The 16,183-nt window shown below is 37.1% G+C and overlaps 1 protein-coding gene and 1 long non-coding RNA gene across 2 annotated transcripts; both read left to right on the forward strand.

Annotated features, from left to right (window-relative positions):
* The first annotated feature begins 129 nt into the window (after positions 1-129).
* On the forward strand, positions 130-15,278 carry actr2b (actin related protein 2b). The gene is made up of 9 exons (XM_059566769.1): positions 130-261; positions 2,672-2,782; positions 6,986-7,201; positions 7,967-8,039; positions 8,169-8,305; positions 9,326-9,475; positions 12,820-12,965; positions 13,153-13,285; positions 14,842-15,278. Exons 1-9 carry the CDS (start codon positions 214-216, stop codon positions 15,010-15,012), a joined length of 1,185 nt encoding a protein of 394 aa, XP_059422752.1. The 5' UTR covers positions 130-213; the 3' UTR covers positions 15,013-15,278.
* LOC132157420 (uncharacterized) lies at positions 13,297-13,862 on the forward strand. Its single transcript, XR_009437553.1, has 3 exons — positions 13,297-13,503; positions 13,708-13,734; positions 13,829-13,862. It is a non-coding gene; the product is annotated as an uncharacterized LOC132157420 (long non-coding RNA).
* Positions 15,279-16,183: the final 905 nt, after the last annotated feature.

The following is a 16,183-nucleotide window of genomic DNA, read 5'->3' on the forward strand; positions in this document are numbered from 1 at the left end:
GTGAAGTCTCTATGAATGACTCCCAAACTGTCCAATCGCAGACCGCATGGAAGTCATATCAGCCAATCCGAATGCAGGAGGCGGGGCTTGTGAAAAAACAGGCGCTTACGCCAGCGTCTGTCTGAAACAGGAAGTAATATCTGCTGCTGTTGAGTGCTTGTTGCACTTCGTTCAGACAGTTGGACTGCCTTTGACGGTCCGGGGCTTTGAAAGATGGACAGCCAAGGAAGAAAGGTGGTGGTTTGCGATAACGGAACAGGGGTACGTCTGAAACTCAAACACCTGGCATTATTTTTGGTATGACAGACAGACAGACCCCTAACAGGACGTCATGAAAGCTTAGCGCATCTGGAAGGAATGTCTAACAGCTGCATTTACTCTTCCCTCATATTCTTCTCTGCGTAATCCGACTCTAAAGTGATCTATGTTCTATATATATATATATATATATATATATATATATATATATATATATATATATATATATACAAAAAAACAGCGTTTGCTTATTCCACAGGCTGCATTAGACGCTCACAGGCATGCACAGTTCCTGCTAAATGTGGTTTGATTTGGTTATATGACCCTGATATATATGGTTACAGTTAATCTATGAATGCTGCCTGTTATGAAATCATCCACTTGCTTTGATATTGATCCACGCTTTGCATATTGCGAGCTCCTGGTGTCACTTCCTCACCAAGTCGTTAGAGTTAGTCTTGTGTGTAAATCAAGTTTCACTAATGCTGGCGACGATTTATCTATGTAGATGATAAGAGTAAGTCATTATACACAATAGAACTGATGCTTGATATCATATGTCCTGGAATTTGGGGGCGTGGTCTTATGTCCTGACGTCATGTTTGGCTTGTGTGTGACTTGGGCAGGTTTTAAACTCTGGAATCTGGAAATAATTGTGGTTCTGGAATATTTAGTGTATTTTTTTTAGTAATCGCACATTTGTTTAGGTCAGGAAACAGAGAGCCGTGAGTCAGGCTCAGAAGGAAGTGATGTCAGCTGTTAAAACCACAGCTTGCTCCGAGGACCAATAAATGAGCCCGAAAGCCTTCTGACCATTTTTGGAATATGCTAATATGAGAAACAATCGATTGAGTTCAATGTAAACAAGTCTTTTTGGGAATGTTTGATTCATAGAGCAAGTACTGTCAGTGAAGGATAAAACAAGAAGTCAAGAAACTGCATTTCAAACAAAAACACATTTATTAACATTTACAAATCAGAGAATGCTACAGAAATGAGACCTTAAACACAGAAACTCATTGTAGGCCTGGAATAAGGTCTGTGGTTAACAAAAGCCCAAGATATTTTCACATTTTATATGACATCTTAAAAATAATCCGTAGTACCACTTTTTTTTTTTTACCACAATTAAACTTATTTTATAAAAATTATAAAAATTGTTAGCCTGAATGCAATGTAAGTCGCTTTGGATAAAAGCGTCTGCTAAATGCATAAATGTAATTTTTTTATTTTAATAATAAAAAAAAGCACATTTACAATACAGAGCCTGTTGGTGACATTAAACTTTATCACGCCGAGCTGGGAAACTCATCGACTCGTTATATTTTACTTTACAGCCTTACTGTGTTTATACTCGTGCTCTTGCGGTCTAACTCTCTTTGCATCGTTTAGATTGGAAATAACGAGTTTTCAGACACTTTGTGGCGGTGGTGATACTGAAGTCATTCGACCGTCGTATATTTCATTTTAGCCTATAATTTGAGCTTATTTTTACATCTGCCAATTGTATTTAGACTTCAAAGTTGATAGTTGTGTTAAACGTATCATGAGGAACAATGCAGAAGTACTGTTTGACTGGTAAATAATAGGACCTGGACATCTTTTGCTTATTTTGGCCGATATCGGTTCCGAACTTACACACATTGCAACTGCATTGCAATCATTTACTAAAATACCATTCGTGTGGAAATATTCTGAAATCTGTAAACGGGACAATAACACTGACCACAGGTGAAGCAGGAGAGAATAGACGCTCATGCTAAATGTGTGCAGCGTCTTTGTTTGGATTGTGATTAAAACGCAGTGGTCATCTCTAATTTAAGTGAGCCCAGAAAAATCAGAATCAGCTTTAAAAAATTATGATCTGTGCATGACATATGTAAGAATAATAAACCTTTGTTGGTCACAGAGGTTGTTTTTTGCAGCAATCAAAAAATCTGTGGATAAAAATCTATAATGATTTATCTTAAAGGAAACCAGGGTGATGCCAACTTCTGTTATATAAGGAAATGTTCAAATGGTGTCTTTCCAGGCATGGAAAAGTCATGCTAATTAGCTAAATCGTACAGCGTTATTGATAAGAAGTTTTTCTAATTCTGTTCATCTATAAAATATTTAATAGACTAGAAACTGCTATTTGTGAGTGCGATCTAATTAATACTTTTATCTGGTAATCAACAAACACTTGTAAAAGTCAAGGAAGACCATTGCTTGAAAAGGTGTGGGAACCCTATTAATAAATGCATAATATCCTCTGCAGCAGTGAACCATAGAAGTGGCCAATTATCAACATGCAGTCAAAAATGAAGTTTTGTTTCGCTGTCTTGTTGGCTCTCCTCTTTAAAGAATTAGAGGATGAACACTGTATTGCTTTGCCTTATTACTTTTCTCTCTCTCCCTCTCAATCTTTTAGTTTGTCAAGTGTGGCTATGCCGGATCCAACTTCCCAGAGCACATCTTCCCAGCTCTGGTGGGCCGGCCCATCATCCGCTCCACAGCTAAAGTGGGCAACATTGAGATTAAGGTGAGCTCCGCACTCATCCTCCACTTTCTGGCCGCTCAGATGATCCACTCAGAGAGTTTGTTGTGGCCTTTTCTGAATGACAGTAGATAATACTACTCTATCTGTTGATGGGTTATCAGAGTTGATTTGTGAAACTTATTTAGCTTAGTTGTTTTAAAGTGAGCCTTCATTCTCTCCTGTTTGAACGTTTAATGCTTACACTCTTTCCTTCTTGTTCTTTACATGAAGTAGAATAAGAAAAAAATGGTAAGTGCAGCCTGACGTGTGTTTTGTTTAACACTGAGCGTGTTGCACCATGCAATATTTCAAAGATGCTCATATAGTCATTTATTAATGAGATTTGAATTCTTTTGATGCATTTTGTGGAGTAACTCAGTCTTTATAACCAGGACTGGGTGATATAGCCAAAATATATACACACATATATATATATATATATATATATATATATATATATATATATATATATATATATATATATATATATATAAAATATGAAGTATACACAATATCCAATATAGACATACCATTCCTTTTAATGTTTTTTTTCTCTCTCTCCAGTAACATGAGCCATCATTTAAACTAAACATCTTTTGTAGCAGCTGAATTCAAAATGTTTAATACAATAAGTACAATACAACATTAATGCAAGTACAATCGCCTCTTAATTAGTCAAGTTGAGGAAAACTGGAGGCAGGCTATGTAACGTAAAAAATGACATGTTCTATATGGTTCATTTCTTCATTCGGATCTATTTGCGATCCAATCCATTCTAAACAAACAAAGCAGTTTATATGCTTTGTCCTTGTTTCATTATAGATTAAGATAATAATTCATAAATGCACGCATAATTATCAGTGAACTTGATAAAAGTTGCAGATATGTTTTACATGCATGCACAAACAAATGCCTTTCAACTTATGTGTGCAAAATTCAGAATGAAATGAATGTGCAGCAATTTGTACAAATAGAGATTCTAGGTCTACTATACATGTTGTAGCCATTAAATAAGCTTATTTAGTTTAATATTTGTTAAAATATTATAATGTTATTTTTTAATTTATGTTGATTATTAAAAGTGAACATCAACATTTGAACATCAACATCCAGGTCACTTGCATTGCTGGTGAACTGGAGGACATCTCATCCTAATTTAACGAAACTCAGCGTAGGCCTCACAGACATGAAATATATCTTAAGAAAGCTTGAAATGTCTTTTTAACAATTTAAAACAAAAAGAAATAGGCTACGCTCTGATTATGTAATCCATGATGTGCATTTTTCTCTATAGGCGCGTTCACTACGGAGATTGTGATCGTCAACTTCATCTTTACAGCTGTTGTTGCTGTTAATAAACTAAAAATAATAGGCCTATAATTTTATTAAACAATAAATTAAATGAAATTGTAATTGTATTAAAAAAGCAACCACAAAAATCCTGTTTAAGGTTTTTTTTTTACCTATGCTAATTACACATTAAATTCAGGTAGGCTACTGAGTCGCTGTCCTCAGTGCCCAGAAAAGCGCTGAAATGGAGATGAAGGGGAACCCGTTTTTATTTTTTATTTTTGGCTTATTTTAACTGGCCCATCCAGTTCGGTGTATTTTTGCTTTATACATTTTAGGCTTATTCTCAAATTCAGATTGTGTTAGGGGGGCGGAATTATTAGGCAATTTTAATCGGACAATTTGACCGGAGAGATTTAATTTTGTCGTACATTTAATTTTTTTTCTGGCCAATATCCGGCAATTACCGGACAACGGAAACCCTGATATATACATATATACATATATATTATATATACATATATATTATGTATATATATATATATTAGTATTCAATATATCGCCCAGCCCTACTTTCTTGTTATGTTTGTGTATTGATTTATCTAAAATGCCAATGGGAATGAATCAGACTTTATTACTAATATTTAGTTGTTTTTTTTTGTCTTGCATAATTTGTTTTCAATTCATACTCCAATATTCACCTCGGTGCATTGCTCAAAGTGCTTTTACTCTGCACCTTGTCTTCTGTTTCAAAGCTGCAAATGTTTTTCACAGATCTTGGCAACTATTCAGATCCCCACTAGACAGCTTTATTTCCTCCTCCTCCTCCTCCGGTCCGAAATAGATTTAGCAGAAGTTGGCCTTAAGATGCAGGGAAATGTTGATGTCTCTGCACTTTGTGTCTGTCTGTTGAGTGTCCTCTGGCCTCTGTAATGTTTGAGGAACTAGAAGAAATCCTAAATAGATGCTTATGCTTTGGTGTTCACAAGATATTGTTTCACACACAGAGTTCCTCTTTTTGAGAAGCCTGCATTTCCTTTCTCAAATAAACAAAATGTTGCTGCAGCCGTGCTGTACTCAGGAAGTTAGTCAGACGGATGAAACTGAAGGACAGCAGGCCTCCATTGAAAACACAAGGCACTACCAAACACATCCTGTAACAGTGCCAAAGAACACATGGTAGTTGTGCACACTGTGATAATCTGTACAATTAGACGCCCACAGAACCTTCAAGATTTGAAGAAAGAGCCAAAGTCACACCTGAGCAATGCATTAAATTCATTTTCAGTAAGCGTGTTCAGTACTTTATCCCTGGGTCATTCCATTTTATTACACAGAACTTAAATTTTTGAACTTATTTGTTTTGGTTTCTATGTATGTATGGGCTACTTGGGTTGTTACCGACATCTGGTGAAAATTTCATGTCAGCGGCACCTTTAGAAATAGATATACCGTATTTTTCGGACTATAAGTTGCACCTAAATATAAGTCGCATCAGTCCAAAAATACGCCATGATGAGGAAAAAAACATATATAAGTCGCACTGGACTATAAGTTGCATTTACTTAAAACCAAGGACCAAGAGAAAACATTACCGTCTACAGCCGCGAGAGGGCACTCTATGTTTTCAGGGGTAGGCTACACTACAGGAGCAATGAGCAGCATAGAGCGCCCGCTCGCAGCTGTAGACGGTAATGTTTTCTCTTGGTTCATTTCAAATTAATTTTGATAAATAAGTCGCACCTGACTATAATTCGCAGGACCAGCCAAACTATGAAAAAAAAGTGCAACTTATAGTCCGGAAAATACGGTACTGAGAAAAATGGTGAGGTGTTCAATACTAATTTTACCTGCTGTAATTACGGTCTTTATTGTAAATGAGTCTTGAAGGTACAGGTTGTAGGACCTGTCACTAGAGGGCACTACCAAAACAATAACAATCGCGTGGTTTGATGACGCTGAGGAGGAGCGTGGAATGATGGGATTTGTTGTCTTCGACCCAATCGTTGACGGCCATCAATCAGACGGAAAGATAAATAATGGATTTAACGCGAGTTCAACGATTTGTGCGAGTAGATTACATACAAAGTCAATGCAAAGACACGATCAGACTATGGATCAGACGCGTCCTAGCGCGGGTCTAGAGACGCGATGCCCCGCATTTTCCGAGTATGCCCAATAATACTAATCTTGTTGATCGTTACAATAGCATAGGTTTTCTGTAAAGATACGAATCAAAACAACTCAGCTGTCGAGTAAAACAAGCGAGATCGGCATCTCTTTCTAGTTGAAGTTTGTCGCAAAGCTACTTCCGCATTTGTCCACGACACTGTTGTCATGTGGTTTCTACGTCAGTAAAGGCGGTAACAAAGGGATAACGTCATTGACAGGCGACTGTACTGCCCCGTGTCACTGTTTAGTATGGGAATTTTCTCATGATTTATAAGTAGTTGAAAACATTAGAGATATTGTTAGTAATCAGCTGGACAAAATATATAACACTAGCCTAGTGGTTTTTGGATATTTTACTGCAAATATCTTACAAATTGTACCTTTAAAGTCAATGTGCAGAGAAGCCTGTGAATGGAAATGACTAACACTTTGTGCATGAAGGCATGCTGGCTCTAGTGAATGAGTGCAGCATCTGTCTGTACGCTCCTCTCACCCCAGGGCCGTGTGTACCGTGCTCCAGCTTTCCTTGAGGCTTCCTCGGGCCTCATACTGTAACTCCGCACAGACTGTGGACAAGCTGTGACAGATATGGGACGTGAGATTCCCTCTGCTGTGCATCTGTTGTGGAAATGCTGATTCTGGGCTGTCACATTGAAATGTTTTGGTGGATACTGACCTGGGGTTTCGTCATCATAGCTGTGAGGTGAGGTGGTTTTTCTAACCTGTGACCTGTGATTGCTTCAGGATCTGATGGTGGGAGACGAAGCCAGTGAGCTGCGCTCAATGCTGGAGGTCAATTATCCCATGGAGAATGGCATTGTCAGGAACTGGGATGACATGAAGCACTTGTGGGATTACACCTTTGGCCCAGAGAAGCTCAATATCAACTCACGCGACTGCAAGATCCTCCTGACCGAACCTCCCATGAACCCCACCAAGAACCGTGAGAAGATCATAGAGGTGTGTAGATCAGACCACTCATGTCAATCACTCCAACGCGCATTTCACCAATATATATATATACATATATATATATATATATATATATATATATATATATATATATATATGCTGTATATACTTTACTTTCCATGCAGTCAAATGAAGCATACCCTCCTAAGTTTGTATTATATTGCTATAATGGTGATTTGCACGAGTTTATTACCGTAGTGCAAAATGACGTCTTTTAGTGTGAAATCTGTCCAGATTCAAAAAGCAAGTTGAAAGGTAATTCAAGTATTTGATCTGAAAATTAAAGAACAAGAACCAAAAAAAACCATTAGGCCTACATTATCCACCTTATTTTTAAAGTGAGAGCAGATGCAGGTATCTGTAACTTGAATGCATAGGGCTTCCAGTTATTTTTAGCTGTACAAAATTGCTGCTTAATGTTGCAAACTGGTGTTTGTTATCATTTTATATTATTTGAACGTAGTATCGTAATCATTACACTGGTTTGTAGCTCAAATAGTTTTACCGTTTACCATTTCTTTTTAGATATAGTGGCTGTATGAATGAAGTTTCACACATTCAGAGGAAATCCAACACTTATGCATTGAAACTGGATAAATAGTTTTTTAACAGTGTTGTAAAATATACATCTGTGATGAGCAGCAGAACTATTCAGAAAGGAAATTCTTTATAAACTGGGCTTATAAGGTGTTATTATAATGATTTTTCTTAATATTTCTTTGGTTCATTTGTCTTTGTCCCACTTTCCTTTAGGTCATGTTTGAGACATACCAGTTTGCAGGTGTTTACATCGCCATCCAGGCTGTTCTGACGCTTTATGCTCAAGGTGAGTTATCCTGCTTTAACCTCTACATGTTGATTTGGCAAAAATTATATTGTACCAGTTTGTGTCAGCTATCAGTGGGTCACTTATTTCAGAGGTTGTCTCAGTATTTGTCTGTTGTGCTACACCCAGGCCTGTTGACAGGAGTGGTGGTGGATTCAGGCGATGGAGTCACCCACATTTGTCCTGTGTATGAGGGCTTCTCTCTGCCCCACCTCACAAGGAGACTGGACATTGCAGGACGGGACATTACACGCTATCTCATTAAGGTACACCATATTCCGGTTGACCTGCTTCAGCATCTTGTTTAAAATAATGTAATTCCTAGACGCCACATTTTGTGTTTAAAATTGCAAAATGCAGGGTTGTAGAATGAAATGGGGGAAAAATAATGTGATATAGAGTAGGGGAATTATGATTTTCCTATTGGGTTTTATAATGGGGTTTTACAATTTATAAGTAAAATAAAGCCCGTTTCAAACATAACTTGACGATACGTTTACGTTTCGTTTTAGTGTGTAAGAACCTAAGTCATATTTTATTACTACATTCAAAAATAATGTTTAATCTTGATAAATAAAACTTAACAAACATTTGAATCACTATAATCACTACAGTGGCTTTCATTTTTCACAACATTTATTATAAACGCCACACCTATAACAAACTCGGTTTAAAGCAAATGTGTAACAGCGTTGGGCTACAGTACTAACTCGCCACAAATCCATACATTTACATATTCGCGAAGTAGCCTAACATTTGGTTGCTAAACTATTATTTATCATGTTGCACTTCACTTGTGTCCCAATTTCTCTGTAAAACAGCATCCTTTGCTACAAGCAAATTATGAAAATTATTTGCATGAGATGTGTAACTTTTTGTATGTTTGGTTAACTGCGATTATGATGAGTAGGCTACGATGTCAAGTTAGCTGGGCTAGATCTGATATTTTTTCTGTGCACTTTGTGCATGTTTAGTATGCTTGACATCAAATGAATTATATAAGTTGCTTTGGAATACAAGTCAGAGCATGTTTCAGATGATAAAACGATTTTATAGGTTGAATTGGCTCAAAAGTGCACTATTGAGGAAAAACATAAGTTGCATCGGTGTGTTAAGTCACATTTTACTACAACATTCAGAAATAATGTAAAATACTGATATACAAATAAACATGGGCTCATGTGTCTCTCTCACTTTGTGCATGTTTTGTGTGCTTAATGTTGACATTTCAGATGATACAAACAATGACTTATATTCCTTAAATATTCGTAATGTTTTTGTCACAGTTGCTCTTGCTGCGAGGTTACGCCTTCAACCATTCGGCGGACTTCGAGACAGTACGCATGATGAAGGAGAAGCTCTGCTACGTGGGATACAACATCGAGCAGGAGCAGAAGCTTGCTCTGGAGACCACTGTACTGGTGGAGTCCTACACGGTCAGTTTTATGTGACACTGGGAGGAATTTCACGAACCGTTTTAACACAAGCTTGCGTTCTGAAAGAGTGTTAACTGCCTGCGGGGTGAAAGTATCCTTCTCGATGAGATGTTCGAAAGTTACACTTCAAATGTTGCAGCATGTGAGGCAGAAGTTTTTCTGGCTGGGGTTTTTAGTATGTGGTTTCACAAATTTCCCGCTGGGACGAATAAGTGTTCTGCGTTTCTTTGGTAATATGCTCTTTGGATTGGATTTAGCAGCAGGGAAATTCTTCAGTCTATACTTTGACATCCTGTCTGTGAGTCGCACACTCTGCTGGATTCTGATTGGCTGCTGGATGTGTGATGAAGCAGAGCGGCCTCAAGGGAGCAGTAGCAGCTCTGTGCACAGTTCCTTCTCTACTCGTGAGTTTGTAGACATGGGTGTGGTGTTTCTTTTGATTTCCTTTCTAAACCTTCTCTTTTAAAAAAGAAAGACTTAAACAAGCAAGTTTTGAAACAAGGAAGGTTGTGTAGTTGCTTAACCAGCATGTAACATCATTTCCTGCGTGGCCACAGTACTTGCCCAGCTGGGAAGCTCTGCGTTTCAGACCTCTGGACACTCCTCAATGGGCTCTTTATATACTCATAGCCATTTTGTCATTAGTCATCAGGGTTATGCTCGGCTGCGGGTTCCCCTTCAGACCTGAGACTTTGCTCAGTGCAGCCAGTCTAACAGGAACATCTCATGATCAAGTTCAATTTGAAGTAGTGAAGCATGTGATAAGAAACCAGCCAAATGTTGACACGAGGAGTGGTTATACACCACAGAACTTATCAGCTAGGTTACTTAAAAGAAATCATAAATACTTGCTGATGTCCTGTTGTCGCTGTGGATAGTTTAATAATGCAAGTCACAAGTCACTAAGAAATTAATACTTTTATTCAGCAAGGATGCATTTAATAAATCAAATGTGACATTAAAGTAATTTATATCTTGTTACAAAAGTTTCTGTTTTAAAAAAAAAAAAATAGTTTTGACCCTTTAAATTCACCAGAGAATCCTAAAATATAAAAACCACAGTTAAGCAGCACCACAGTTTTCTTCATTGATAATAGAAACGAAATTAATAAGTGAAGGTAAAGACCTTTAAATTGTTACACAACATTTTTATTTAAAAAAAAAAGAAAAAATATATGTATTTTGATTTTCTCAAAGAATAGTAAAAAGGATATAGTTTGCATAAAATAATAAGCAATTTATTTTTTTTACTGAAGATAAGAAGAAATTTTCTTGAGCAGCAGATCAGCACATTAGAAGGATTTCTGAAGGACACTGAATTGAAGACCACTTTTCATCACAGGAATAAATTACATTTAAATTATATTCACAAAGAAAACAGTTGTGTTTAATTGTAATACTATTTTATGACATTACTGTTTTTAATGCATTTTTGATCAAATAAATGCAGCCTTGGTGAGCATAAGGGACTAATTTATATTTTATACAAAATAATCTTGCATGAAAGTTGAATAAATCTAATATTTGGTGATTCCTTTAAGAAAGAATAGTATCTAATATTGTTACAATACCTGATAATTAACAGCAGTGTTTACTAAAATGTATGATGCATTTATGAATTCTAACACTAACCTTGCTGAATTTAATACTCAATTTAATAATAAAAAAATAGGGGTGGATTGTACGTAAATCTCATCTAATGAGGTCTTTAGAAAAGCAGTCATTTTATATAAGCAGCATTAGCATCCGAAGTTTATTGTGCCTTTAAAGTATTGGCAGCCCTATTTAAATGCTCAATAAAGCTCTTTATATTTATGAATTTGCAGCAGTGTTGGTTAGTTACTTTCAAAAATGTATTCATTACTATTTCTAATTACTTAATATTGTATTTAAATTAATTTATTAATTACTCTGTCTGAAAAGTAATTTAGTTACTTGATAACTTATTAATTTTAATTGCTAATTAGGCTACATATTAAAACTCCCTATAAACCTTAAAGCATAGGCAAAATAAACTCTTTATACTTTCAATTTGAGTCCAACATACAGTAGAATAGTTTAGCCATTTAGCTTTAAAACAACCGTTATACTTAAACATTTTTATTAAAAATGTAACCTTCATTGCTTAACAAATATAAATACTCTGCAAAATATCTGAATAACAAGGGTTAGTTCACCGAAAAATGAAAATTATGTCATTAATGACTCACCCTCATGTCATTCCAAACCAGTAAGACCTCCGTTTATCTTTGGAAAACAGTTTAAGATATTTAAGATTTAGTCCGAGAGCTCTCAGTCCCTCCCATGTGCGGTTTACTGTACTGTCCAAGGTAATAAAAACATCATCAAAGTAGTCCATGTGACATCAGAGGGTCAGTTAGAATTTGTTGAAGCATCGAAAATACATTTTGGTCCAAAAATAACAAAAATGACGACTTTATTCAGCATTGTCTTCTCTTACGTGTCTGTTGTGAGAGCGTTCAGTGGCGCTGCTGACGTGTTTTCTGGTGCGCCCAATAACAAAGATAACACGTCAGCAGCGTCATACATCAGCAGCGCCACTGAACGTGCTCACAACAGACCCGGAAGAGAAGACATTTGAAATATGAAAATTAAATGAATCTTCATTTTTTTTTTTTTAATCTGTGAGGGCGTTTGCACACAGGTGACTGCATATAATCAGCTCCGATATGGGAAAAACTCAACCTTGCATTAGTTTCATAAGAGTGGCATAATCAGAGAATATAAATGTTCGATTTGAATTCTTTCATTTTAAAGTAGACACTTCAAGCTTCATTTACGGGAAAGACTGTATCTCGCTGTAGTTTCATACGCATCACATAATCAGAGAATATTCATTTTCCATTTGAATTCATTCATTTAAAAGCAGAGAACTTCAAGCTTTCTATAGTCATATTTCTCATGTCTCCGTGTCAAGTATTCGCTGAGTTTCGGTTCATATTTGTGATGCGTAGAAAGTTGCTCATGGAGACCGAAACGGCAGAAAGCGCACCATGTTTGTTTTGTTTATTTTACAAAAGCACAATGTTTTGTTGTTATTGTCAGTGTACACAAATACAAGTTGGCCCTTTTTAGATTCCATTGATTTTAGTCTTTTCTGTATCTGAGTATTTAAGTTTTCTCAGTCCAATAATGATTTTAGAACTGTTGATATTATTTACTGTATGTAACACAAGTACTTTATAAGTAACTGTAATTATTTAAAAATGAACAGTAATCCCTTACTTTACTCTTTTCAGTGGATAAGTAATTTAATTACAGTTATGCGTTACACCCAACACTGATTTAAAGCCTTAAAGTTTTTCACATTCTCTGTTCTCCAGCTCCCTGATGGCCGGGTTATTAAGGTTGGAGGGGAGCGGTTCGAGGCCCCAGAAGCTCTGTTCCAGCCGCACCTCATTAACGTGGAAGGGGTCGGAGTGGCTGAACTTCTCTTCAACACCATCCAAGCAGCAGACATTGACACCAGGTGAGCTCTTACTCCACACCTCCCTCCAGTTTACACCATACAGTTATGTGACACTCATTATGTGGCACTAAAATAAACAAAGCATCATCTAAAGATGGTCTTGTCGTTTCAGTAATTTCACCCTTCACCCCTCCAGTATCAATGAAGCAGAGTGTGTGTTTTTATCTGTGCTTCCCTTCTCTCTCAGATCTGAGTTCTATAAGCACATTGTTCTGTCAGGAGGATCCACCATGTACCCTGGTCTGCCCTCTCGACTAGAGAGGGAACTTAAACAGCTCTATCTAGAGCGGGTGCTGAAGGGGGATGTTGACAAGCTTTCGGTAAGTTCGCCATTTCTATGCACGTGTAAACATGTCACCCTGCAGACAGAAATAGCCTATTTGCATCTAAGTTTGAACTTCTTTGCAAGTAGGGCAGTGTTATATAGTGATTATTCACAATGATTTAGCAACATTGTGAAAGCGGCAAAGAGTCGGTGTCTAAATCAATGTAAAATGGTTTACTTATAGTTGCTTTTAAAAAAAGGTGTTTTTGGTGAGTACCATACTGAAGGAGGAAAAAACTTGGCATATTTTATTGCCATTTTCTTAACTAAAGCGAATAAACTATGATAATGTGAGAAATGTAGAAGGTGTCTGAATAATCTCCAAATAATATGTCATTGTACGATGATATTTAAATGCTTCGTTTTATGATCAAAAGTCTATAGCAGGGCTGTTCAAACCTTGCCCTGGAGGGCTAGTGCACTGCAGAGTTTAGCTCCAACTCTGTGATTTTCTAATGATCCCAAAGACATTGATTAACAGGCTCAGGTGTGTTTGATTAGGGTTGGAGCTTAACTCTGCAGTGCACTGGCCCCCCAGGGCAAGATTTGAATAGCCCTGGTCTATAGACTGTTTCAATGGCAACAACATAAACAAACATTACTGCGCATGCGCTCTTTTGTGGCTCTAACTTAACTTCCGGTAGACTTCCAAATAGAATCAATAACAACAGCCAGTTGAATAGTTTTAGTGTGAGGCAAAGCATATAATGCAGTGCAATTGAATGACAATTGATTTTTTTATAATAAATGTAAATAATGTAATCAAATAAACCTAAGTTCCTTCAGTCCAGTAAATATTCATAGTGAAATATTACTAAAGGTCATTCTTAACATTTACTCTTATAAAAATCAGCAAAATGATATGCTAACCACAACCTGTCTTTACAATTATACTGAAAGGCTGTAAACTGTCAAGGCATTTAGTAGATTAAAGATTTTTCACTTGAAATTTGCTTACCAAATACGATAAAGTAGGCTTTATAGGGTTAATCTGGGACAGAAGGGAGTATTTAAAAACACTCAGATGTGTCGTAATGCCTCTTGAGTACCAGCAGGTGGGGCTGCATCACGCCACCAAACGCCTCGGTCAGCCCCAGACTGCCCAGATGAGCTCCAGCTCATTTAAAACCTGGCCACTGGCCTGGAAAAGCCTTTCGGGGAGCCTCAGAGTGGGCCGCACGTCAGTCCTCTATACATAGATGATCAGTTACAGATGGCATGCCCGATACGGGCGAGCGGCGTGTCTGTCTGCTTATCCCCAAACTGTGTTTAAGGCAAATTAAAAAGTAATCGGCTTTACACGAAGGCCTGCATGAGACCCTTTCAGCCACCTGTTTATATCCCGTTCAGGGTCTGAACACGGGCTCCACGTACACCGTACACCTCATTATTCTCCCATTTGGGTTTGCCGCTCGATTCCCGACTGGACAGTGTGCTTTTAATGTGTATTAAAGAGATCCATTCAGAGCGTTCAATCGTACCTGGGTCAGTGTCCGTTCAGTTGCACTTCCCTGAAGTTCTGGTCACGCTGTCTGTTTAATACCCCCATAGAAATTCAAGATCCGGATCGAGGACCCTCCCCGCCGCAAGCACATGGTGTTCCTGGGTGGAGCGGTGCTGGCTGACATCATGAAAGACAAGGACAACTTCTGGCTGACGCGGGAGGAGTATCAGGAAAAAGGCGTGCGCGTTCTGGAGAAGCTCGGCGTCACTGTCAGATAAACACGGAAAAAACATCCCACGACCCCGGCATCTCTTTTACATCACCTGTCTCTTCTGTTCAGCCAGTGAATCGTGTCGTCGGTGTGGATTATGGAGGGTCTTCTGTCACTGGCACGTGTGACTCTAGACCATTAATAATGTGCATTGCTAAGAACTTAATTTGGACAACCTTAAAGGTGATTTTCTCAAATTTATGATTTTTTTGCACCCAATAATAGTTGTATCTCGGTCAAATATTGTCCTAATAAACCATACATCAATGGAAAGTGTATTTATTCAGCTTTCAGATGATGTATACATCTCAAGTTCATCATATTGACTCTTATGACTGGTTTTGTGATCCAGGGTCATATGTGTTTGTGTGCAAAGCATTAGTGGAGATCGGGTCATTCCTGCCTTGCAGTACATTTTCTTGTCCCCTTCATATATTGTAGAATATAAATATAATTTATATAATTTAATATATAATTATATTTATATTACCATTCAAAACGTTTGGGGTCGCTAAGGTTTTATAAATAGTCCTTTCTGCTCACCAAGGCTGCAGTTATTAAAAAAAAATACAAATTGTGAAATATTAATACAATTTAAAATAACTGTTTTCTGTTTTAATACATTTTAAAATGTATTTTATTCCTGTGATGCAAGGCTGTATTTTCAGCATCATTACTGCAGACTTCAGTGTCACATGATCCTTCAGATTTTGTTTGTTTGTCGAGGAAACCTTGATACAGGATTGTTTGATTTTTTTTTTTTCAGGATTCTTTAAGGGATTCAAAAGTTTCGTTTAGTTTTCGTAATGATGTAAAAGTATCTACTGTCACTTTTAATCATTCTAATGTATCCTATATATTTGGATTCATTTCTTTCAAAAATGAAAATAAATAAATCCTACTGACCAACCTTACAAACTTTTGAACGGTAGTGTATACTATAAATGACGAATCAAATGTATATCTTGAATAAAAATTTCAACTCCGTTTTTAAAGATAAAATTCATATTAATTTGAGTTTTTGCAGCATCATGATTAAGTGTACATGGATGTTTTCGTTCATTTCGTTCACCACTTTCACTGTATAAAGGCCCGTTCCCACCAAGAACGCTTAACTATGAAGATATCGTCTGTTTATTCTGAGCACAGCTTTACATTCTCCAGTTCGTTATCGCAGG

The sequence above is a fragment of the Carassius carassius genome, chromosome 14, assembly GCF_963082965.1.
Source record: "Carassius carassius chromosome 14, fCarCar2.1, whole genome shotgun sequence".
Classification (NCBI taxonomy): domain Eukaryota; kingdom Metazoa; phylum Chordata; class Actinopteri; order Cypriniformes; family Cyprinidae; genus Carassius; species Carassius carassius.